Below are 26657 nucleotides of genomic sequence, written 5' to 3'. Positions count from 1 at the left end.
ACCCTCCATCTTTCACTCACTTTCCCACCTCTTCCTCCCTTTTTCCCCTTCTGTCACCCTGACCGTCTCTCTCTGGATTGTCACTCGCATCATTCTCGATCCATCTGTTTCCCCAATCTATCTCTTTGTGTCTTTCAATGTTTTTCCTCTCCTCTCCTCTCTCTCTCCTTCTCTCTTCTCCACTCCCTCCCTGCAGTCAGAAATTGAGTTTTAAAGAACGAGTGCGAATGGCGAGTCCTCGTGGTCAGAGCATGAAGAGCAGACAGACGTCCATCAACGACCGCCAGCGCTGTTCCCCTGGCAACGAGGTGGCGGGAGGCACCGAGCTGATGGGCGGCAGCCCGGTGAAAGTGCAGAAGAGCTGGAGCTTCAATGATCGCACCCGTTTTAGGCCGTCGCTGAGGTTGAAGAGCCAGTCTCGCAATGTGGTCCCAGATGGTGAGTGGGACTACGGGTGACACAAGAAGGCAACACACCTAGACAAATTACACATCACAGCACAGTGTGTTAAACTGAAAACTTACTTACTGCACTAAAAAAAAAAAGAAGGGCTTTTTGAGCCTTTTTCTGATCCACAGAAAAACATGGATATGACACGTCTGCAGTTTCCTTCCCCAGAAAGAAAAACAAAATATTAATCACAGGGGAAATCGAGGCAGTGCTGAATTAATAAACATGTACACACATCCAGGTCATCGATTTCCTATTGTTTGTTTGTGCAAGAGCACATCGTTGCTGCAAGGCAGCTCAGCTGAACATGCAAAACAGAAAACAAACATTCACAGGATAGATAGATGATAGATAATTTATCTTTTTAAGAATTATTGGAAAAACTGTCAGCAATAACTTTGAAATATTTATATTATCTATGGCATTAAACATAAAAGTACTGTTTTTTATTCTTATTATTTATTATGCTCTTTAAACTATCTACATAATTCTCATAGGTATAGAAATATATACATCTATAGGATAATGGACATTATGTCTCCATGGTGGATACAGTATGTTGTAGTTCACTGACTTCACCGTCATACTTTAAATCTTAATTTCCACCATTTTTCTAGAGGTCAATCGAGGGATGTATGGTTATGTAGACTATACAGTGTTTTCTTCAATATGAAATTGCTGACTCCTTATTATTTCTTGCTATCTTTCATTTGAGCCGATTTAATCACCTCTCAATTGCTCTATATCATCATTCCCTCTCTTTCCATTTCTCTCCTGCTCTTTCGCTTTCTATCTTCTGCTCTTATAATTTTGGGCAGCATCAAGGATATACAGTATCTATCCTTTTCTCTCACCTCATACAGCTGAGCTGGCAAAATTCTGCCCCTTCCCAACACTCTCGTCCAAGTGGGGCATAAATTCTCAGCTCTTAAAAGCCAAAATAGCATCAGTTTGAAACATTCTTGGAGACTTCTGTCAAGAGCCGCCATGCAGAGAGTGTTTTATGACTTTTGAGACTGGAAACAATTTTGCACTGGGCTCCATTTATTGATGAAATGACTCTCTCTGCCTCTCTCAGTGGACAGTGGCATGACCACGGAGGATTCCTTCGATGAGAGGGGCTGCCATTGCGATGTTACAGTGGAAGATCTATCAGCTCCACTCAAGGCTGTCATCAGAGCTGTCAGGTGAGCTCCCACTCCCGTTATGCTCCATTTGTCAAGAGTTTGTAGGTGATGCTCCCAACCAAAGTATCTGTATATCACCAGAATCTTAGAAATGTTTTGCACCACTTTTTTTTGGAAAGTTGCATCCAAGTCAAGTCAGGTGAGAAACTGAATTAACTTTTAGTATTTGTTTACATAAACACGTGCTACTCAGAGCGGACAAAAGGGGAGAAGACCTCGAATGCAGGTCACTCAGATATGGTTGATGTCACTCGTTGCCTGTAGGTTTGAGGGTGAGTGGTTGTTGGGATTGGCACCAGTGCCCCCCACGACCCTCATGTGGAGGATAAAGCGGTAGAAGATGAATGGATGGATTTGTGCGCTTTAAAGCTGCAGCGTGTAACTTCTGCTGATTCTGACGTTATTATTCTGCCTCTGATTAATCTTTGTGAACAGAAACAAAGTTGCTGCCGAGTCCTTCATTTGAAAACGTGCTCTGACACGAAATACTATCAAACCTGATTGAGGGAGTGTCTGTGTGTGTACACCAGCAGCACGGGGGTGGGCGGGGACAACGGTTGTGCTAGACTTTTTAGCTTTTGTCAATGCTGTAATTCTTAATTTCTCCGTGACAGCGGAGAGAAGCCAGTAAAACACTGCAGCATCATGTCTCGGCAAATATGAACAATGCAATTAGAATTAGACTATCACAATTAAAATGTGAGCAAACTATTAAGAAGAAATTAAACTGAAGTGTATTCAGGGCAGGCCTTCTGTAGCCTACACTCAAACCCTCCTCCTGCTCTGCAGGGACTTAAACTTAGTGCTCGCTTCAGTGTAATGAAATGCATCAAGTGGGGGAGAGTGACTGCTGCAGAGGCGATTGTCATTATGTTCTGTGTCTTTGTCTCGCACAGACGACTTTTCATTCAAGTTTTGAAGTCAGGGAATATTTCTCTGACGGGAAGTGATCACAAGTCGGCAAGACTCTCTGAGTGTGAGATTTTCTGATCCTGCAAGCACTCAAAATCCCACAGCATCCACTCCTTCTGCATCTCTGTGGTCGCAGACGTGGTCAGAGACGTGGTCACGAACACCCTCCAAGGCCGTCAGTCTGTAGCTCTTCAATGCATTATCAGCATCTTGATAGCGAGAGGCAATTGAGTGCGATTGTCGAGGTCGGAGATGAAGGCCGAATGCTTCGAGAGGAATCTTTTTCTTGATAGATGTAGTTATCTCGGTGATGTACTCGGTGAACAAAGGGGAGAAGGTCTACCTGTGTGAGAGGTGGATCAATTACAGGTCAGTGTTAGAGGTGCTTTACAAGTGGTTATTGATGGTGTTGTGTGTGTGAATTATTTGATGTTACGGTAGATCGCCCTCAGCGTTAAATCAGCCTTCAGATTTTTCTGTCATGGTAGAAAAAAACCTGTCAATGACAGAGAATTCTGGGTTAATGCAACCGCAAGTGTTTATCCTCTGGACACAAGATTTTATCGAGTAAACTGAGAAACATAAAGTCGTGTTGAGCTGATCGCTTTGACAGGTTTACAGTTGCACACTTGAGTTTTAAAGTTATTGTTGATCCACCACAAACAGCCGCTGAGATTAACTCAGTTTAGCTGAGCACAAAGACTGAGATAATGAGTCATTCTTGTTTAATAAAATAGTGATTTTTCTTAACTGCAACATCATGGTGACCACAAGAGAAAAAATGAAGCCAAATATCAACAGTCCAATTGATCATATCTATTCATAATATCATCCATTTCTACTTATGTTCTTTCTTAGCATAGAGCATCTTACAGTCTAGTATCTTACCTTAGACTCTTGCCTCAGGACTTTTTTTCCTCATCTTGTTCAAGGATTCTGAAACCATAGTGACAGCAGCTCACTGAGCTGAGGATCTAACCGAGGGAAAAAAGAAAAAACTACACCTGTGTATCCCTTATGTTTTGTTTTATTTTCCGGCACAGTTCATCACTTTCAGTGAAAGAAGGTTATACATATTTACATGTTAGAACTATCTCTACTTTTTCTCCTCAGAGCATGAATCAAAAACACAACTGTGCTATACCTGTAACTCAGGATGACAAAAACATAGGCTCACATGATGTTTGCTTTCATCAGGCGATGTTTGTATTTTGCAAGTATTTCTTTGTCCCCCCCGTCTTTCCCTCTGTATCTATATGAACTGCTGCTGTGTTGGAGGATTTTCCTGTGGGGGTTGCAGTGTGTGTGTGTGTGGGTCTGAACTGATGAGCGTGCGTATGCGTCTTTCAGCAGACCTTGCTGTCTCACACTGGCACCGGCACCCTGTGAGCGAATGTCTGCCCAACTGGCACCGACTGCTTCTTTTCACTTTTCACCACTTCTCACCGTATTCATATTTTTTTTCATTGAAAAGAAAATTTCGCCAAAGAAGCTTTTCAATAAAAAAAAAAAACACAACTCGTTGACTTAATAATTTCCTTTTCTAATATTTTCTATTATCTTTTTGCTGGCTAACTAAAAAATCAGATGCGTCAGATAATGAAGGACACTGACTCATAACTGGCTTGTTTTTTTGTTTTTTTTGCTTTGAATGTTCAAAACAATTCGCAGGTCTTTTGTCATTAGTTTGTCATTCATTCTGTAAATGAATGTTATGTTTTGCTTCTCTACAATCTCTCCTCCGGCGTTACTCACTCTAGTCGCACCTTTTTACATTATCTCCTTCTTTATTTCAATTTGTATACATGTATTTCATCCAACCCATGCCCAAGCATAGGCGAGATTAGCATATGGAGTGGAAATGTGTTCTCAGCGCACGCAGATGCCGTCCATATGGGCCACAGAGTCTTCTCTATAAATAAGACGTCTCACTTGCACACTTTGCACAGATGTCACTATATTTTTTCATGATGTATTCATATTTCCAGTTGTCTTACATCTGGGCCTGATTCGGTGTTTCTTCCTCCAACCACTTTCACAACAGAAATCAATAAAAACTTCCTTTAGGTTCAGAGAACTCTCTTGGATACAGTTTGGGTGTGAGGCAGGTGTGATATGCCTATGTCATGTTATCCAAATTCACATTTTATTTTATCATTTGATGTGTTGTGCACATGAGTTACCATGTTAAATGTTCAGATTAAATATGAGAATATCTGTTCTCTACAGATTCAGCATTTTAACCCTTTTAATGCCCGTTTTATAAATGTATTTTTTTTAAATTTTTTGACATAAAAAACACAACATATTGTCCACAAACTACATGATAATGACATTTCCATTAGACGGCACACAGTATGTCACTGTATCACTGTATTTTCGTTATTAGATTTGGTGAAGTGTCACTTTTTTTGACTTATTCTGAAAGATTTGACCTGTAGATACCTTTTCCTGCTTTTGTTTTTTAGTAAACCCACATATATAAAAACCGACCCCTCAACTCAACCACCAGGCTGCTGCTATAGGACTCATACACACACACACACACACAGATCCTATACCACCCAACTGTGGACAGCTTGCCCACCCACCCAGCAGGCATACTCCATGGGACAGCCGCAGCCCAGGGCTTTCCCAGGGTGTCGGGTTGTACGTCGGGCACCCCCTCCCCTGTCAGGCCTGTTATTACAGAGGGTCAACTGTCACTGTTGTTTCCACTCGGACAATGAGAGAGACGGGCAACTGGAGAAAAGCAGACGCCACTGGGGGATCCGAGTGAACCAAGAGCGTAGATTCTCTTACCTGTATCAATATTATTCACCCAGCGGTGTCTGTTCATCAAACAGACAGAGGATTACACTCAGGTTCAAAAGTCATTCATTTTCATTATGAATTTGACAAGAAGACCAGGCAGTGTTGCTTTCCCGTTAGATTATCCTGTAGATATTTGAGATTCTAATAACATTTTTTGTAATCACACTGAAAAGCAAATATCAACAAGTGAAATGTGGTGAGGGTCGTTCTGTGGCTTTGTCATAGCTTCTGCTTCCATCTAGAGGTTAGAAGCAGTTATCGCACCCTTGTCTCATGTACCATCGGCTCTTGGTTTCACAGCATCTGTCTTCCTCTTTTGTTTGTCTGTGTGTGTGTGTGTGTGTGTGTTTGTGCGTGTCTAGGATCATGAAGTTCCACGTGGCGAAGAAGAAGTTTAAGGAGACGCTGCGTCCCTACGATGTGAAGGACGTGATAGAGCAGTACTCTGCGGGACACTTGGACATGCTCTGTCGGATCAAAAGCCTTCAGACCAGGTCAGAACACACACACACACACACACACACACACACACCTGCTTAACCTGACACACACTCACATTACAAAAAGTGTTTCCACAGATGTAGTCACTTGCAGTTAAATCCATCTAAAATATCCTTTATAACACATACAATTACTCTTCTCACAATGTTTTTATTTTTAATTAGTGATGCCGAAATAAAATGGGAAAAATCCTATAATTTACTTGTTAAATATTTGGCATAATAACAAAATAAACAACTTGAAACTAGACAATTGAACATTAAAAGCAGTTTTATACACACAATAAATCTTTATGTCATGCCCATTCAAATACTTTCCTTTTTTAATGGAATTATATATTAGATTTCACCCTTAAAAAAATAAACTACAGGAAACAAATATGAACCTTAGCTCTCGAAGCAGGTTGTTGTTTTAATAATGAAAGATGCATTAAACATCATTTTTGTAGCCTGAATAATTTGACTCTTAACAACATGGACTAAAACTTCAAAACAGAATAAATCTTGGTTGACTACTAAAACATCCAGAAGGTTCTTAGTGTCTTAAACAGGCAGATGTCTGAACTTTACCCTTTAACTCTGTGTGACAGTGCGTCAAAGCTTTGTGCTGATGACGTCAATGTCACGACTGAGCAGCAGCCTTTTTCCGGTTTTTGTTCACCTGCATCATATCCACAGGTTATTAGGTTTTTGCAATAATAATAATAATAATGATAAAGGATTGTCACAAAATCCCCACAGTGCACCTGGACTCACCTTACGGCACACCAGCACTGCAGAACACCGTTTATGAACCACTGCTACTGCACTGTTATTGATTGCTTAATTAAAAAAAAAAAACAATTAAGATTTCCACTCATCTTCATCTTGCCTCCAGCTATAGCGTGTGTGTATGTACAGTATGTGTACATGTGTGTTCCCTCTCTCTCCCAGACTTGACACTGTAGTGGGTCCCCCTCCACGGCCTCTCAGCAGTCGCGTCAAGACCTTTTCTTCTCCCTCCCTGCATTTATATTACAGCCAGGCCCGGAGGAATAAATCTGCACCGGGGTTAGACATGCCCCGTCACCTGCCTGCCGACTGCTCCCTAACTAACTTCACCAACATGTCACACCTGAGTCACACAGAGGCCATATGTACAATTTCATAATGCACACAAGCCCATTGTACACGTATGAGCTTTAGTCCAAATTTATTCCCAACACAGATGTGGTTTATGGTAAAGATGAGGGTACGAGTGCTCACAGAAACGGGCCCTTTGACTCAAGTTTGGCAGTGGTTTAATTTATAAATATGTCAGAGGTCCTCAGGTAGTTCTAATTCGGGATTATGAATTCAGCTTTACAAGATTTGTCTTTTTTGTAAAGATGTAACATAGAGGAAAGAAAGTGTTTGGCTGTTTCAGCAGTCAACACTTTGATCATTTCAAATTTCCAACATAGGAAATGCCAATTTTCATAAACCCCTTTGTTCTATTTGACTTGTTGGTAAAATACTGTAAATGATGCGATCATCCTGATTTGAGCCACTTGAGGACCTCGTCTGTATCTGTAGGTGTTGAAAAACATAACGAGAGCTGTTGCTTTAGAGTGTAGCTGCATTCTGAATTTGAAAAGACTTGATAATTCAAATTAAACATTTGTCAACTTGAATACCTCAACACAATTCAACATGATGTTGTTGTTGTTGTTGTTGTTGTTTAGCCCTGCATGACATGAGGACATTTTAGATGATTTTTTTTTTTATATAAATCTATGCATGAAAAAGTAGAATAGACTTTCTTCAACAGGGGGCACTGGAATGTAATCATGGATTAAGACCTATTGTTGAAAATGTGATGTTTTGAAATGCTGAATGAACTGAAGGTGTTTTTTTACAACAGTGCTGCTGGGCAGTGACATAGTATGTTGTTTTCATTATGTATAGAGCTGTTCTGTTGGTAAAGGCTGTAGATGAACACCTGACACACAGTCAGATAGATATTTTAAATCCGCAGATGACAGAAAGAGCAGGTGTAGACTTTCATGTAAAGACATTTAGCGAAGCTTTTTCCATCATGTGCCTCCTCTCCGTGTACGTCTATATGTCATGACTGATTTGGTCATGTTTGCATGTGTTTCCTACGCCTTACCGTGTGTGCCTACGGCATGTGCTTTTAAGATACCTGTGTCTGATACAGTCTTTTTCCTGTCTTCAGAGTGGCCAGTGCAGCGGGCTCTGGTCCCAGACTAAGTAACCGACCCAGGAACGTGTCCTCACCTGATCTGCATTATTATTACAGCAACCACAAGAGGAAGCTCCCTGGCTCAGGGTTACTGCTATTTTATCTACTTTATATTTTATAAGTGATTTATAATATCATTCGTTCCCTTACAGTTCCCCAAACGTATGACTGAGTGTGAATGTCACACACACAGATGCGGGCTTGCTCACAGGGATGCAAATAATTACCGTTCGGATTAACACACCTTTACAGTAGCCAACCAGATGGTTGGAGTTTGCACTAAAAAACTAAAATAGATTCAAGATACAGCAATTCACCCGCAAAGTTTGATTTTAACTCCATTCAACTGGTGAAATTTTAACTAATCCTATCTGATTACAAATGTCACTAATATTTTTACACATGTATGCTTTTTTGTCGTTAATTCAAGGAAAATCATGGGTGTGAATGTAAAACGTGTGTGGAATCACGGATGTGAAATGATTTCATGTAGTTTGAAGCAGAGGAAACAAAGTCTTCTTCTGTGGTATATCTGCATGTTGACAATGATTAACTTCGTTTATTCCACACTATTTCATGGGAAGGCATTAAAATAAACTGATCTAATCAATATAATATTCTGCCTTTTCACCCACTACTACTAATATCACTACTACCACTACAGTATGCTCTGGATAATTATTTCTATTTCAAATTCACCAGCCCATGAAACCAATGCAAACAACAGACTGTGTGAAATTCCTATCTGAAATGCTGTTTTTCCTTTATTCCTGGAAAACGGACATTTTGGTTTTGAATACGATCGCTCTGATACAGCCCAACCATGTGTGGTGTGTGTTTTACTAACCCTGATCCTAACATGCTGCTGTTGCTCTAGGTTTGTTGCCTGACGTTGGATAACCTGAAATGAAGCCCGGGTGTCTGCTCACATTACAACATCATTATTATCTAATATATTGACATGAGTGTTCATGTGTGTATCAGGGTGGATCAGATCCTGGGAAAAGGCCAGATTCCTGTGGATAAGAAGATGAGGGATAAACTACATGCAGATGGAGACTCTCTGGAGGGCATGAGCATGCTGGGACGTGTTTGTAAGGTGGAGAGACAGGTGAGTTTAGAAAAAAAACAAACATGCACAGCACTAAGCTTTTTACTATTTCAATACCGTGATTCTAATGATACATTATTGCAAAGAGCTGATACTGAGGCTATTGATCAATACCAGTGACTCAGGAAGTATTTTCACCAAGTACTAAGATATCTTTTTAAAAGTTTTAAAAACTCACTCTCTGGTCTGATGTATCAATATTACTAAAAAAAAACAATTAAAAATGATTGGACTAATACGGTGAAAGTTGCAGTTTAATTCATGGGGGGCACGTTGGTAGAGCTGGCACCTGCAGTCTTACCCCATCTCCCCCCTGTCCTATCCAATAAAGCTTTTGAGCTTTTGAAACTTCACTATCTTTCCCTCTTTCTATTCTGACCTTGCTACTGTTTACTCTTTCACTCCCAGGTGACTTCCATCGAGTCAAAGTTGGACTCTTTGCTGGACGTCTATCGCCAAGTTCTACAGAAAGGTCCCTCGACCCTCACCCTCTCCTCCCTGCCTCTGTTCGAGCTGGGCAGCCACCAGCACCACGGCTCCGACTACCAGACTTCCATCATCGGCAGGGATCTTCCATCTCCTCAGGGAGGGGATCTGGTGGGAGGAGGAGGCGATAGCAATGGGGGCTTACGCCGTTCCCTTAACGCCAACCCGAGGGGCCTGCGTCTCATCCTGGCAACCGCCGACGATGACATTCCACCGGACTCAGCACCTCCATCTTACCCCCCGTCCACAGCGTCCCTCTCTCCGTCACCCCTGCTCCCACCTGATAGCCCATACCCCACCTTGGTCACGCCCAATGGCACATCCAAAAGAGCACACCTCCCTGACCTGCCGCCCCCTCCTCCTTCAGGTGGGGGTTTCACCCTCCAGCTGCCCCCAGTGGTTCACCCCTCCCATCACCGTTGCTCTGCTCACTCCATCACAGATGATTTGACAGATGAAGTGACAGCAGATAAAGAGAGCTTGGGTCCTTCTGTTGTTGTGGGATCCAGTGTGGACCCTGACCACGAAGAAGACAGTGAGGCAGTTGCTGTCCAGGGGGGGTTGCAGCTGCGGGAGAAATCTGGCTTGAAATCTGAGGGGGTGTGGAGGAAGCACATGAGCCTGGAGATGAACCCCCTGCTGCTGCTCACGTCTAGCCAAGATGGGACCCCTGCAGACTGGGAAGGCAGTCTAGGGAAATCCATCTCTGCGCATAATCTCAACCATCCTTTGACCAGCCATGCCGCTGGTCTGTCCTCTGCACTCAACAACATCAGCAGCAGCAGCAACGGTAGCAAACGTGGCAATGACCTTAGCAACTGGGATGGAACTGAATTCTTCATTAGCGGTTGCAAGCTAGAACCAGCGGGAGAACACTATGACTTTCTGTCCCAGAGACCTGACAGCAGTCCATCCAACCTTTTACAGACTGTGGAGGAGGCTGCACCTCACCCTCGGGGAAATTCAGATTTTCTCAATCAGTCTCCACACATACAACTGGCATAACCACGCACATTCACACTCACACACACACATACAGTCTTGCATACGGTATGTACACACGTTTGAGAAGCAACCTTTAAGGTATTTTTTCAGGACAGTTTCAAATTGTGCAATTGAATGCTGTGTACATGGACAACGTTTTTGGATTTTGTCGGACACGAATCTGTCCACTTTCATACAGATTTTATTCGGCAGATACTTATTTATATTTTTATGGGTTTCTAAAATTAACATTTAGCCAATAAGACAATGAAAGTATACATAGAATATGTATGTAAGTGGCCAAATTCATGGAAGACAAAATACACAAACTTTCTTTAGGAGAAATAGATGGAGAAAAAACTTTATAAAGTAAAGATGTTTTTAATATTCATGACGTTAAAAGGAAGACATGTGCCAACTAGACATCAGATTCTACATGAAAATACTTTTAAAACTTAAGCTCTACAGGTTCTTTATTTTCAGTTTCACTTTGGACCTGAACAGTTTTGTCTCAAAACTGAAAATAGCAGGAGTTTAACTTTTCTTTTCTTTTTTCTGAATTATGCCAACATTGATAATTAAAGTAGTTAATATAAACAGTAGACAATACTGTCTCTATATTTGACAGGGAGAGTGTTGCACATAAGAGAAGTGTATCTGAAACTTGAATAAGCCACTGCAATTGATGGGTCAACCACTCACCACGTGGTGAAACTACATGAAGTTACATCCACACACACACTCGCTCTTTCACGTAGACACACAAATACACAACCACCGAGTCCTCTCAGAAGAGCCAGCTTGACAAAGACTGAGGCTGACCAGTGACTTATTTCTTACAATTGCTTGTTTTCAGAGACTTTCTTGGACGAGAAGGAGAGTTCCAACTTATTCAGTGTCTGTTTTTGGTAGTGTAAAATGTCTTCTTTTATGCTTTCATACATATCACTGCATGGGCTGTTGCCAACAAAAAACAACAAATGAATGGAATGAGAATATTTTTTGATGAGGTGAGGCCTGGTGTCATGGGAATAGCTTTATTTTTATTTAAAAAAGAAAAAAAAAAGCTAAAGGTCAATCTCTGAGCATGTGTTCATATCACAAGCATCTCATTCTGTTCATCTTCAACCACTACAAAAAAAAAATGTACGTCATTGTTGAAATGTCATGAGTTAATTTGGGTGCAACAAACGTGTGTTGGGAGAACGGCCCGTCAGCAGTCACTCGAAACAAAAGTGTTGGAACACGTAGCTCAGAGAGTTATTGCTACTGGTCTGGACGCTTTATTTGCAGCAGGGTTTTCTCAGCTTAGCATGAGATGCTGCTTATCGCATGTGACGTACTGTTTTTCTAACAAAAAAAGGGACAAACAAAGTTGGCTTGTGTGGAAATGATTTTATCCTAATTTGATCGAATTAGATAGTGCCAGGTATATGGATAGCCCACTTACTATACAATTTTAAGATGCACAAGGTTATTATTTAATAATTCTTTTTGACAAACCCTATCTTTTTTGCTGGGTGCTGGTTGCACCATGTTCATGGATTGTGACTAAAAGTGCACTGTGTTACTTTTAAATATCAAAACATTTGTTACGCTCAACTATTGAACTATCAAATTAGTTCAGACGGTGCTTGATGAAGCCTATCAGCTTTACATGACTTTCTTCTGTGTTAGGATCGCGTGTCGCCTGGTGACATCGCCTCGCTGCTCACAGGAAGTGATTCGTTTTATGTCGAGATAGGGGAATGGCCATAGCAACATTGTGCTAGAAAAGTGAGACAGCCTCAGACAGGTTGGAGTGTGACTAAGAACAGTAAGTAATGAATTTTACTGCTCACAAAACCTGGTTGTTCAGCAGTTTGACCGAATACATTCTTCTTTTCCCCGCCCGCCCCTGTGCTGCAGGTTTATACACACAAACGCTCCCTCAGTCGGGTGCATATAATATCGCTTGACAGAGCCCATTTTCAGAAGAAGGATACAACATACGAACAAAAGCGATGCAACTTAAAAGGCTGCTAAACAGACCGCATTCCCTCCTCCCAGCTCAGTGTAATGTTACTGTGCAACAGCTGCAATGCACATGCATTTCTAGCACAGGGGATCAGCTTCACCTGAGGAATCCACGGAGATAATTCACTTTACACGCAGTTCTCTTGTTGATTTAGTCGGCCATGTATGTTGTCCTTTATCAATGTGTTCATTCTGCTGCTAACAACGTCAAAATGTGATACAGTTTTATAATAAATGAGAGCGAGGGAGAGATAAAGCAAGATAAGAATTAATCCTTATTGATATTTTCTGTGACTTCAGCCATTTCATCATTCAGCGTTGTAAAGTTCCTGCTGCTCCAAAGCCGAATGCTCAAGGAGACAAACTGGACGACAAGAATCTGACCTGAAACTGAAGTTAGAGGCTTATGCTTCTTTTTATTACATGTCCCACTAAAATATACTGTATAGGTAACATTAACCAAGACTTTGAATTCCTCCTCACCACATCAATTAATTAGTGTAGTGACAATATGACATGTTATATTTTAGTGCATTTTGTCATTTTCATATTGCAAAGATGTGATTTTTACCGGCTTATGAAAAATGATGTCCTGCAATCGTAACCCTACAATGAATTGATATTAATTTTGATTGTTATCTAGCTTGAAGGAGGGTTGACTACTCCTGAATGAAAATCATGCATAAAAATATTGCAGCCATTTAATTTTTGTTCGCCATCTTAAATTGTTAACGTCTTAAGGGATGTGCAGTCACAGCAGTCTTAAAGATTTATTTTGAGGTGTGATGTCGACCTATATTTGTCATTATTTTATGTCACTTACCTTTTGAATGGTGAGTAAGTGCATTGCTTAGCAAATTTAACATTTTGTAGTAGACAATGCATAGTACAATACTTATAATCCTCTAACAAATGAAATGTAAACAGAGATGGATTTTGAAATCCTCTACAGCCCAGGCAGGAGTGGTATGATGATATACAGTATAAGCACAGTTGTTTATGGGGAGTTTGAGGAGCCTGAAAATGTGACACAATAGTTTGAACTTAATATGGGAATATATTTGTCGTAGTTAATGATTGATTTTTTTTGTGACATATGAAAATAAAACTGTCAGTTACTTTGGAGCAAGATCAAATGATATCTACAAAAGCTCAAATCAGATGGAGTTTTTTTTTCCACATCCCACATTCTCATGTTTGCAGTCTGTAAATTGCTTCTGGTGCCTTTCTTGCATATGAATTTTTGTTCCCATCTTCACAGGGCTACAAAGGACTAGTTTGCCCACAGCCTATAGCAGCATATTGTATTGTTGAAGTTTTAGGTTGGTCATCAAGGTCATTTAAGTCATGTCGCTTCAGCCACAGACTTTTTATGGCTTTGATGCCTAATAATACATTTTCTCAACTGCCTGAACAGTAATTTATTACACAACTGGCCTTAAAGCTTGATAATGTTAACATTATTATTTCTTGGGAATTAATTTATTAAGTGCACATTATGTTCTCTGGACGAGAAATGCAAAATAATTTTATTATTCATAAATAAAGTCCAAATTAACTAAAAGTTTCTGGTTTTGTGTCTTTTGTGTATATCATGATCTTCAATGGCGCAATGTCACCACTGACCAAGTACTACAAACAATCCAATGCAATACAAGGCAAAATATCTCAACATATTCTCAGTGTAAAAAAATACCACCAACACCCTGGTCCAGCAAAACAAACACAATGCCCAATACATTTAGGGTTTTCCCAGTCAATTCAGTTCAGTCCATTTAAACACAAACAACAAAAAGAAACCCAATTCAGGGTTTGCAGAAATTATTGTTTGTTTGTTTGTACCTGGTCTGCTCAGTTATCAGCCTGCAGTCTGCTCATAATGTGAAAAACAATATTTGTCAGTATCTACTGTGATCTGTAAATTGTTATGCACATGTGTAAATGTGGGATTGGGATTAATAAATTCAAAAACGTATCAACTTCAAACCGTAGTTTGCCATAAAAAGAATTTGGTTTGTGATGTCCAGTGGTTTCCAATTCATCTGTGCACATTCCCGTCAGAGGCATGCAATTCATGGCAGGCACACAGAATTCAGCATAACACCAGTAAACTATTCTGAGAAAGTATGACAAAACACTTGCTCACTGAGCTTCTCTGAGAAGTCAGAAATTAATCAAACATTACATTCAACCACTGAAACTATTCTGTTTTTCTGTTGAGGAATGAAAGTAAATGACTATAATTTGACATCTTAATCAATAAATAATAATGTGCTTAACTATTTTTTCAGGTTTTTTTGTAAAACGGTACATTTGAAAATCCATGGACATTAATAATTATATTTTATCATTAAAAAATATAATTTAGGTCAAAGAGCTTCGACAATGGTGTATTCAACATTACAGAAACATACAAAAAATGATTTTGATAATTACAATTTTTCAGATAGAACGTGAAGGCGGCGCCGTTGTAATTGACATCGTCACATTAATAGGTGTCAGGTGTGTAGGAGGGCGATTTTAAAATGTCTGACTGGGAAGAGGAAGACGGGGACTGTGCAGCTCGTCAAAACGTTGGTTGGGTAACTGCTATTCCTGAATGGAGGTTTCAGGGTGGTGATCCTTCGCGGGAAAACACATTCGAAATAAGAAGGGAAGGCAGGTTTTCAGCCTCGAGGGGAGAAAGGGGTGATTTTAGCGGCGAGTACAGGAATCGCAGAGGTGGAGACAATGACCGTCCTAGCGCAGAGCGCCGAGGCCCGGGACAACGGAGCCACGGCAATGAAAACTCGGACTTTTCCCCATCCGTGACTCTCAGCGTGGAAACAACCTTGATTGGGAGAATCATAGGTACATTTGTAAGCAGTTTATTTCCACAGACACATAATAACCGTGCTAGCTCAAGCTAACTTATGTGTTAGCTAACTGTGCTAAATTGAAACCTTTCAACTGCCCTTAGCAGAGTGTGTGTGTATAACGTGTGTTTTCTGATAGAGAATTTAAGATAAGACAATAAATACATTGTTCATGTTAAAGGTCGCGGAGGATCCAAAATCCGTGAACTTCAAGAGACTTCTGGTGCAAGAATCAAGGTAAGCAAAAACCAACAAATAAAATGTAAATGCCGCTGCCATAGCAACAATAGAAATGTATCCAACATGTTGTTTATTAATAATGCGTATTCCTTTTAAAGCTGTGATTGTATCAGCAAGTTTGTTGTGATATGTAATAGATGGCTAGGTCTGTTCATTTTCTCAATCGATTTATTGTTTGGCCACAAAATGCATTAATGTTGTAAAAAGTTGATTTATGCTTCCAAAACCTCAAAATGACGCTGACCACTGCTGTTTTGTCCACAGGAAATAAATCAGGTTACTGTCATAAAGTAGCAAAGAAAGTATTTATATTTTTGTAAAAGAAACTTATTTATTAATTATCAAGATTGTTGTTGTTGTTGTTGTTGTTGTTGTTGTTGTTTAACATTGTTAATTGCACCAAGGGCTCCAACAGTTGCAAACTGTTACTGCCAAAAGTCAGTCATCACAGAGGAATAGACACAAGCATAGTTTTGGAAAAATCAAGACGAGGGTGATTTTAAAACTGTAATTTCTCTGTCAATTCACACCAGTTTTAGAAATTTAAATGTGGGAGCTGCTGAAAGCCTCCTGACGCTCACGAACCAAAAATGTTATCTCTATCATCAACCGTTCTTGAATTTTGACAACCTTAAAACATGATATTTCTCTTTTTCTCAGAGGTTTGGGAGAGGAACAGGTGCATGACCTAGTTTAGTATGTTGTCCAAGATGTCATAGTTTAGTTATGTTGTCCAAAAAGTCACTAAAATGTCATCGTTAAGTATGTCGTCCAAAATGTGACAAAAATGTCATAATATAGTATGTCATCCAAAAAAAGTCATACTATAGTTTGTCGTCCAAGATCAGTCAAAAAAAGTCATACTATAGTATGTTGTCCAAATTCAAAGTATAGTATGTCCAATATCAGTCAAAAACATCATAGTATAATATAGTATAGTATGTCGCCCAAAATCAGTCAAAAAAGTCATAGTATAGTATGTCGTCCAAAAAAGTCATAGTATAGTATGTCGTCCGAAATCAGTCAAAAAAGTCATACTATAGTATGTCGTCCAAATGGAAACCAACGCATCTCGGGATTGCAGAGGGCTCTTGTTCCAGCCAGGGCTTGAACCCAGAACTGTTTTTTCAAAAGCAAGAGTACTAACCACTACACCAACCTACTATAGTATGTTGTCCTAAATGACACTTAACACCATAGTTTGTCGTCCGAAATCAGTCAAAAGTCAGTGTAGTACGTCGTCCAAAATCAGTCAAAAAAGTCATTGTATAGTATGTAGTCCAAAATCATTCAATAAAGTCATACTATAGTGTGTCTTCCGAGATCAGTCAAAATCGTCATAGTGAAGTATGTCGTCCAAAATCAGTTCAAAAAAGTCATAGTATAGTATGTTGTCCAAAATCAGTCAAAAGTCATACTATGGTATGTCGTCCAAAATCAGTCAAAAGTCATACTATGGTATGTCGTCAAAAATCAGTCAAAAGTCATAGTTAGTTTCTCGTCCAAAACCGGTCAAAAAAGTCATAGTATAGTATGTCGTCCAAAATCAGTCACAAAAGTCATAGTATAGTATGTTGTCAAATCAGTCAAAAAAGTCATACTATAGTATGTCGTCCAAAATGACAAAAATCATACTATAGTATGTCGTCAAAAAAGTTATGCTATAGTATGTCGTCTAAAATGACAAAAACGTCATACTATAGTATGTCGTCCAAAATATGACAAAAACGTCATACTATAGTCATCGTCCAAAATCAGTCAAAAAAGTCATAGTATAGTACATCATCCAAAATCAGTGAAAAAAGTTACACTATAGTATGTCGTCCAAAATCAGTAAAAAAGTCATACTATATGTACTCCGAAATCAGCCAAAAAAGTCATAGTATAGTATGTTGTCCAAAATCAAAGTCATACTATAGTGTGTCGTCCAAAATCAGTCAAAATCGTCATACTATAGTATGTCGTCCAAAATATGACAAAAATCATAATATAGTATGTCGCCCGAAATCAGTCAAAAAAGTCATACTATAGTATGTCGTCCAAAATCAGTCAAAAAGTCATAGTATAGTATGTCGTCTGAAATCAGTCAAAGTCATAGTGTAGTATGTTGTCTGAAATCAGTCAAAGTCATAGTGTAGTATGTTGTTCGAAATCAGTCAAAAGTCGTCATACTATAGTATGTTGTCCGGGATAGTCAAAAAGTCATACTATAGTATGTCGTCCGAAATCAGTCAAAAAAGTCATACTATAGTATGTCATCCAAAATCAGTCAAAAGTCATACTATAGTATGTCGTCCAAAATCAGTCAAAAGTCATACTATAGTAAATCGTCTAAAATGTCATGCTATAGTATGTCGTCCAAAATCAGTCAAAAAAGTCATTCTATAGTATATCATTCAAAAATGTCATGCTAAAGTATGTCGTCCAAAATCCGTCAAAAAGTCATACTATAGTATGTCGTCCAAAATCAGTCAAAAAAGTCATACTATAGTATGTCATCCAAAATCCGTCAAAAAAGTCATAGTATAGTATGTCGTCCCAAATCAGTCAGAAGTCATACTATAGTATGTCGTCCAAAATCTGTCAAAGTCATACTATAGTATGTCATCCGAAATCAGCCAAAAAAGTCATACTATAGTATGTCGTCCAAAATCAGTCAAAAAAGTCATAGTATGTCATCAAAATGGAAACCAACACGTCTCAGGATTGCAGAGGGCACTTGTTCCAGCCAGGGCTTGAACCCGGATCTGTTTTTTCAAAGGCAAGAGTACTAACCACTACACCAACTTTGCCGACCCATACTTTAGTATGTTGTCCTAAATGGCACCTAACAACCATAGTATGTAGTCCGAAATCAGTTCAAAAAAGTCGTACTATAGTATGTCGTCCAAAATCAGTCAGAAAAGTCATAGTTTGTCGTCCAAAATCAGTCAGAAAAGTCATAGTATAGTATTTCTTCCAAAATCCGTCAAAGTCATAGTATAGTATGTTGTCCAAAATCAGTCAAAAAAGTCATACCATAATATGTCGTCCAAAATCAGTCAAAAAAGTCATAGTATGTCGTCCAAAATCAGTTAAAAAAGTCATACTATAGTATGTCGTCCAAAAATCAGTTAGAAAAGTCATACTATAGTATGTCGTCCAAAATATGACAAAAACGTCATAGTATATTATGTTGTCCAAAATCAGTCCACAGTCGTACCATATGTCGTCCAAAATCAGTCCACAGTCGTACCATATGTCGTCCAAAATCAGTCCAGTCATACCATAATATGTCGTCCAAAATCAGTCAAAGTCATACCATAATATGTCGTCCAAAATCAGTCAAAGTCATACCATAATATGGCGTCCAAAATCAGTCAAAAAAGTCAAAGGATAGCATGTCGTCCAAAATCAGTCAAAAAAGTCAAAGGATAGCATGTCGTCCAAAATCAGTCAAAAGTCATAGTATAGTATGTCGTCCAAAATCCGTCAAAAGTCAAAGTATAGTATGTCGTCCAAAATCCGTCAAAAGTCATAGTATGCTGTCCAAAATCAGTCAAAAAAGTTATAGTATAGTATGTCGTCCAAAATCTGTCAGAAAAGTCATACTATAGTATGTTGTCCAAAATCAGTCAGAAAAGTCATAGTATGTCGTCCAAAATCAGTCAGAAAAGTCATAGTATGTCGACCAAAATCAGTCAGAAAAGTCATAGTATGTCGACCAAAATCAGTCAGTAAACTCATAGTATAGTATGTCGTCCAAAATCAGTCAAAAGTCATAGCATAGTATGTCGTCCAAAATCAGTCAAAAAAGTCATACTATAGTATGTCGTCCAAAATCAGTCAAAAAAGTCATACTATAGTATGTCATCCAAAATCGGTCAAAAAAGTCATAGTATAGTATGTCGTCCCAAATCAGTCAAAAGTCATACTATAGTATGTCATCCGAAATCAGCCAAAAAAGTCATAGTATAGTATGTCGTCAAAATGGAAACCAACACGTCTCAGGATTGCAGAGGGCACTTGTTCCAGCCAGGGCTTGAACCCGGATCTGTTTTTTCAAAGGCAAGAGTACTAACCACTACACCAACTTTGCGGACCCATACTTTAGTATGTTGTCCTAAATGGCACCTAAAAACCATAGTATGTAGTCCGAAATTAGTTCAAAAAAGTCGTACTATAGTATGTCGTCCAAAATCAGTCAGAAAAGTCATAGTTTGTCGTCCAAAATCAGTCAGAAAAGTCATAGTATAGTATTTCGTCCAAAATCAGTCAAAGTCATAGTATAGTATGTTGTCCAAAATCAGTCAAAGTCATACTATAGTATGTCGTCCAAAATCAGTCAATAAAGTCATAGTATAGTATGTTGTCCAAAATCAGTCAAAAAAGTCATACCATAATGTAGTCCAAAATCAGTCAAAAAAGTCATAGTATGTCGTCCAAAATCAGTTTAAAAAAGTCATACTATAGTATGCTGTCCAAAATCAGTCAAAAAAGTTATAGTATAGTATGTCGTCCAAAATCTGTCAGAAAAGTCATACTATAGTATGTCGTCCAAAATCAGTCAGAAAAGTCATAGTATAGTATGTCGTCCAAAATCAGTCAAAAAACGTCATACTAATAGTATGTCGTCCAAAAGCAGTCAGAAAAGTCATAGTATGTCGTCCAAAATCAGTCAGAAAAGTCATAGTATGTCGACCAAAATCAGTCAGAAAAGTTATAGTATGTCGACCAAAATCAGTCAGTAAACTCATAGTATAGTATGTCGTCCAAAATCAGTCAGTAAACTCATAGTATAGTATGTCGTCCAAAATCAGTCAAAAAATTCATACTATAGTATGTCTTCAAAAATCAGTCAAAAACGTCTATTATAGTATGTCGTCCGAAATCAGTCAAAAAAGTCATAATATACTATGTCGTCCAAAATCAGTCAAAAAAGTCATAATATAGTACGTCGTCCAAAATCAGTCAAAAAAGTCATAGTATAGTATGCCGTCCGAAATCAGTCAAAAAAGTCATAGCATAGTATGTCGTTCCGGGATCAGTCAAACAAGTCATAGTATAGTATGTCGTCAAAATTCATAGTATGTCGTCCAAATGGAAACCTACACGTCTCAGGATTGCAGAGGGCACTTGTTCCAGCCAGGGCTTGAACCCGGATCTGTTTTTTCAAAGGCAGGAGTACTAACCACTACACCAACTTTGTGGACCCATACTAAGTATGTTGTCCTAAATGGCACCTAAACATCATAGTATAGTATGTCGTCCGAAATCAGTTCAAAAAAGTCATACTATAGTATGTCGTCCAAAATCAGTCAAAGTCCTAGTATAGTATGTCATCCAAAATATGACTTAAACATCATAGTATAGTATGTCGTCCAAAATCAGTCAAAAAATCATAGTGTAGTATGTCATCCAAAATCAGTCAAAAAAAGTACAAAGTACTGGATCAGTACTCTGTATCTGCAGATACTTGTCATTTCAGAGACCGGGCCTGGAGCCAACCAAGCTGATCCCATATCTCCTATTATCAACTGCTGAATGTAACTGGGGTTGTCTTTTAGGTCAACAAGGGAGATTATGAAGGTGAGGTGGTTATCTTTGGGTCCCCCGCTGCCCAGCAGAAGGCCAAGGAACTGATTGAAGACTTGGTGGCAGATGGCGGCTCTAGATTTCACGATGGTACTATATTTTTTTATTTTCCCCCAAAAAAATACGTTTTAAAAGGATTCTTGGAAGTTGAACATATTTCACATAGTTTTAATATTGCATGAACTTTTTAAATCCATAAAGGAATCTAACATGACAAACTGATTTTGCTTTAGCTGTCAGTTTCTCCAATATAATGAATCAGCAGCTTACTGATCTGTTTCTAAGGTGGTGGCAGGTGTGACTCAGTCTGGTCTTCCAGTCAATTAAAGGCATCCAATGTCACCCAGCCTCGTGCAACAATAGACTGGAATGCTATCCGAGAGAACAAGGACAAGTATGAAGAGCTCAAATGGAAGGGTGAGTAAAGTATTTTACCCACACTCAATGCATATTTGCCTTGTGCAGCAAAATGCTTTTGGAGTAAAAATTAAATAATAATTTGTCTGCCACTGTTTGTGTTGATTAGTTCATCCCTGTAACAACTTCATTTGTAAAAATGACTGGACCTCATTCATGGCTTTAAACTATTTCTGTAATCTCTACAACTACCTTCAGACCTCCCACCCATGAAGAAGAAGTTTTACATGGAGAACGAGTGTGTGTCCATGCGTACAACAGAGGAAGTCGGAGAATGGAGGTAAATCTGAAGTGATAACACCTTTTTTTTGCCTTTTTTGTTTTTACATAAAGTGGAATTGTTCTCCAGCCTGAAACAAATAATTTGTGCCTCCCTTTTAATAACTTCAGTGTCATCTGAACAAGTGAGGCTGTACCCTTTAAACATCATTAATTCTCAATTGTCCTTGTCTCATAAGTGTGTTTAGAGTCGAGTCGACATTTATGGGGAAAATGGAAAATTATCTGATTTTGTTTGTCATCAGGATCCTCTGTCAGTGTCACAGTATTTTAGATTTAAATGATTAATATGTTGAATTGATATTCTACATCCAACCTGTGAACCAACAAGAAAATATAATTTTTTAGGATTAATAACTGTATTTTGTAATATGATTTCTGAAACATAGTATTTATCTTTTGCCAGCACAGCAGCAGCATTTGTAGTTGCCATTCTAACCCTTCATTTATTTTCTCATTTTTGGCTGTTTTAATTTTTCTGCAGGAAGGAGAATAACAATATCTTTGTCGACGACTTGAAAGAGGGTGAGGAGAAGCGGCCTTTTCTCAATCCCTGTTGCACTTTCCTGGAGGCCTTTGAGCTTTATCCAGAAATCATGGAAAACATTAAGAGAGTTGGCTTCGTCAAACCAACCCCCATCCAGGTATGAGCAAAGCACCTCTAATTTACCCCCCCAATCAAACTTTGAAAGTATATGGTCATAACATTAAGGTCAGAGGTTATGCAATATAAACTTCTAAGTGAATAGAAGAAAGTAACCATAGGAGAACCCTACTATTTAAGTAGTATTTATTTATCAGTTAAGGAAATGGATTGCCTTTTGTCCTGTAAAAGTCATGATAATCATAAATAATAGTCACATAAGATCAAATGTGGAGCAATGACAGACAGTCTTTTGTTCATTAGTTGTCATTTTTGTGTAAAACTTTTTCCTATCCAGTAAATTGTTTGTTCATTTCAGTCTCAGGCCTGGCCGGTGCTGCTGAGCGGGGACGACCTGATAGCCATTGCACAGACAGGAACAGGGAAAACCCTGGCCTACCTGCTGCCAGGGTTCATTCACATGGACGGACAGCCTGTGTGAGTACAGGAGAGGTCTTACTTTGAAGACTTCTCATGACCTTTTACGACATATTTCCCAAACTGTGAATATACTGTTTGACTGTCGAGCTCTTTTTGTGCTTTCTTCCTTCCTAGACCAAGGAACGAGCGCAGTGGTCCAGGCATGTTGGTGCTGACTCCAACCAGAGAGCTGGCCCTGCAGATTGAAACTGAATGCAAGAAGTACAGCTATAAAGGCTACAAAAGGTCCAGCAGCCTCATGAATCACAAATCAACCGCACTAAAGAAGCACCATGACTTTTTATTTTTTTCTATCTTTACCTTCTCTCAGTATCTGTATCTATGGTGGAGGGGACAGGAAAGGCCAGATCAACCTGGTAAAGAGTGGGGTGGACATAGTTATCGCCACACCAGGTCGACTAAATGACCTGCAGATGAACGAACTCATCAGCCTCGCCTCCGTCACCTATCTGGTCAGTTGTTTGTGTCGCAGTGAGAATGGATGTCATGGGAACAGCAACATCATCAAATGTCTCGCTACATCTGTGAATTTGCTGCAGCTCTTGCTGCATTACTTAAAAGAGATTTTCTTCTCTGTCCACTGGGTTCAGGTGCTGGACGAGGCTGACAGGATGCTCGATATGGGCTTTGAACCTCAAATTATGAAGATTCTCTTGGACATTCGTCCAGACCGACAGACGGTCATGACCAGGTATGAATCGAGTCATAAGGAACGGTGGTTCCATTAGGATCTGAGGACATAAGTACAGTGCAGATCTTCACCATAAAAAACATCCACATGCTTGAAAAATGAGTTCTTTTAATAGAGAAAAGACATTTAATTAATTGTGGAATTTGAAGAAAATGCAATTGCAGCATTAAAGTTGAAATATGACGCCTTACTATGGAAATATGATTTTAAAACATTTCAGTGCCACTTGGCCAACTGGTGTACGACGACTATCCAAATCCTACCTCAAGGATCCCATGATGGTTTATGTGGGCACCCTTGACTTGGCGGTAAGTCAAAATGAGTCTGGTAAATGCAGTCATTTATCAGATGTTTTGACAAGTTTACAGAGGTCTGTGACGCGTCTTTGTCCTTCCGGTTTCTCTGCTTTTTTATTATTTCCTCAGGGAACATGGTGACCTGTATTTATGATATAAACTATCAGATTGTGAATACTTTATTAAAACACTGTTTTTGTTTTTTTTCTGGGTCTTAGGCAGTTGACACTGTACAGCAAACCGTGCTGATCGTCATTGAAGAAGAGAAAAAGTCCTACTTGTATGACTTCATCAGAAACATGCTGCCCGACGATAAAGTCCTCATCTTTGTTGGCAAGAAGATTATGTGAGTTAGATGTGACTTCCAAACAAGGGAGTTCTTTTAGTGGAGTTAAAATCTGACTAAAGAAAACACACTTATGTATTTCCATTTATTGCTGGCAAACTAGAATTATAAAAATGTAAATATAATGGGGCCATTACAGTCATAATTATTTGGAGAGACTGCACTGACGTTGTCCTGTGTATATTTTTGTCTCTGTTCATTGCAATCTCAGGGCTGATGACCTGTCGAGTGACATGTGTCTGCAGGGTCTGGCTGTGCAGAGTCTCCATGGTGACCGTGAGCAGTGTGACCGTGAAGAAGCCCTCAAGGACTTTAAAGACAGTATGTGATAGGATTGTTGTGTTTTTAAAGGTTTTAGTTTGCCAGTGCTACTTTACATTGATGCCAGTTCAAGATCAAATTTAACCATTGAATGAGTAACAAGTTTTTGAAAAATCTTTTTCCAGGTCGGGTTCGTATCCTGGTTGCCACAGACCTGGCGTCTCGAGGACTGGATGTCCATGACATAACGCACGTCTTTAACTTTGACTTCCCACGTAACATAGAGGAGTACGTCCATCGCATCGGCCGCACTGGCCGAGCTGGGTAAGTGTATGTGTGTGTGAATGTCTGTAAGCAGGTAACTTTGTTCAGATTACCGCTTAGTTCCAATCTGATGGTTCACTTAAGTACAACTGTTTTGCATCAAAAAGTTATGCGATGTACTTTGATCCATTGGGGGAAATTCAGAAACACTGAAGCAATCACCGGGATTTGTAGGTGAGATTTAGCTTTCGGGGACAACGACCTCCATTGTTGGTTTATTGTGCCGCTGGCAAAAAAGTGACATGACCTCTGATCTGATTGTTCGCCTCGTACACGTCACTTAGCCACATAACAGAGATACGATCTAGGACAAAACACTGAAGTGACAGAACTGATTTGAAAATCAGAATTGGTGATGGGATTCAGATAATAGTCACTTCAGCCTGGTAATACGAACACAGCATTTGTTCTGCATTCTTCTGCGATCACATGATTTGAAAATCCCTGTCAGTATCTGGCTGCTCTTGGGTTCACTGGTCATGTTTATGCTTTCATGTTCCAGGCGTTCAGGTGCTGCTGTTACCCTGGTAACCAGGGAAAACTGGAGGATGGCCCCTGAACTGATCCCAATCCTGGAGCGCTCAGGACAGGTTAGCACACACTTTCTAGTAAATCAAATATTAATAGAGCATGTTTGCAGGCGTTTACCCTGTATTGTAATTTTACAGCAGAGAAAGGGGATCTGATTTTTAACGAATAAACCATAGAATACTATTTCACTTCTCCTCATACTGTACAAAGTCCCGTTTCCTCAGTTGAACACTGAAACACAGTGTACTCATGTAGGAAGCATGTGTAATTGAATCCACTGTTTTGTTTGTGTGTGTGTGTGAACAGATTAAACAAAATGTTTAGCAAGCTTTCAGGACATTTAATCTTTGTGAATCAAATTACAGGAGGTCCCTGATGAGCTGGTGCTTATGGCAGAAAGATACGAGAAGCACAAGAGGGAGAAGGATATGTATGATCCAAGGGGAGGACAAGGACGAGTGGGGAGGAGAGATGGTGGAGGAAGAGGAGGCAGGGACTGGGGCCACTAATACATGATTGTTCATACATGTCGGCATAGTGTTTCCTTCTGTTTGGCGTTCTAATAGGAATATAGTTGTTTTTTTTCCCCTTAACATGATGGTGCATAATCTAAATAAAATGCCAATTTTATTTAATTGAACTTTATATTTTTTTTGCTGGATTAACATAATTTAAGGCTTTTTTTTTCTTTTTTTTTAATGTTTGAAATGCACGGTTTTTACAGTTTATAATTCAACTGCTGCAGATATATTTTGAGTATTTTGTTGTGTATGTTGAATTGGTAACTTGAAATGCTGAATCTTTGATACAATAACGGTTAACTCAGCTTTGCACTATTTGATCCACCCTCCTGGATGATTTTAAAGGCAAATGTTTGTCATTTCCACCTGTAAAGTACAAAATAGTCAAGTTGTTGACCTTAATCAGCTTCAGGACCTTGTCTGCATATGGACAGTAAATGCTGCTCTAACTGTGCAAGAGATGTGAGGAACAGCAAGAAACAAACCTGTAGATTGATGCAAATTGTAAAGAAGAAGAATTAAAACATATTGTGATCTTAACCATTAACCAACAG

The 26657-nt window shown here is 39.3% G+C and overlaps 2 protein-coding genes across 13 annotated transcripts in view; both read left to right on the top strand.

Moving 5' to 3' along the window:
- kcnq5a (potassium voltage-gated channel, KQT-like subfamily, member 5a) overlaps window positions 1-14641 on the top strand; it is a 105031-nt gene extending 90390 nt beyond the window's left edge. For 4 of the 12 annotated variants that reach the window (XM_058651433.1, XM_058651434.1, XM_058651437.1 and 1 more), the window contains 7 exons: window positions 197-438; window positions 1529-1637; window positions 5726-5857; window positions 6797-6913; window positions 8061-8174; window positions 9072-9198; window positions 9607-14641. In XM_058651433.1, the coding sequence (XP_058507416.1) occupies window positions 197-438; window positions 1529-1637; window positions 5726-5857; window positions 6797-6913; window positions 8061-8174; window positions 9072-9198; window positions 9607-10689 (1924 nt within the window). In that variant the 3' untranslated portion in view covers window positions 10690-14641. The remainder of the gene's footprint in view (window positions 1-196; window positions 439-1528; window positions 1638-5725; window positions 5858-6796; window positions 6914-8060; window positions 8175-9071; window positions 9199-9606) is intronic. The other 8 variants (XM_058651441.1, XM_058651444.1, XM_058651443.1 and 5 more) reach the window with 5 other exon arrangements.
- A 538-nt stretch (window positions 14642-15179) lies between these two features.
- On the top strand, window positions 15180-26612 carry ddx43 (DEAD (Asp-Glu-Ala-Asp) box polypeptide 43). The gene is made up of 16 exons (XM_058651915.1): window positions 15180-15534; window positions 15721-15776; window positions 21326-21443; window positions 21639-21770; window positions 21969-22050; window positions 22534-22693; window positions 23012-23130; window positions 23248-23358; window positions 23444-23585; window positions 23724-23824; window positions 24045-24132; window positions 24339-24466; window positions 24678-24787; window positions 24913-25051; window positions 25554-25641; window positions 25948-26612. Exons 1-16 carry the CDS (start codon window positions 15210-15212, stop codon window positions 26089-26091), a joined length of 2043 nt encoding a protein of 680 aa, XP_058507898.1. The 5' UTR covers window positions 15180-15209; the 3' UTR covers window positions 26092-26612.
- Window positions 26613-26657: the final 45 nt, after the last annotated feature.

This window comes from Solea solea, chromosome 15 (genome assembly GCF_958295425.1).
Source record: "Solea solea chromosome 15, fSolSol10.1, whole genome shotgun sequence".
Classification (NCBI taxonomy): domain Eukaryota; kingdom Metazoa; phylum Chordata; class Actinopteri; order Pleuronectiformes; family Soleidae; genus Solea; species Solea solea.
Note: the sequence above shows the minus strand (reverse complement) of the source record. Positions and strands in the feature narration are given on the sequence as shown.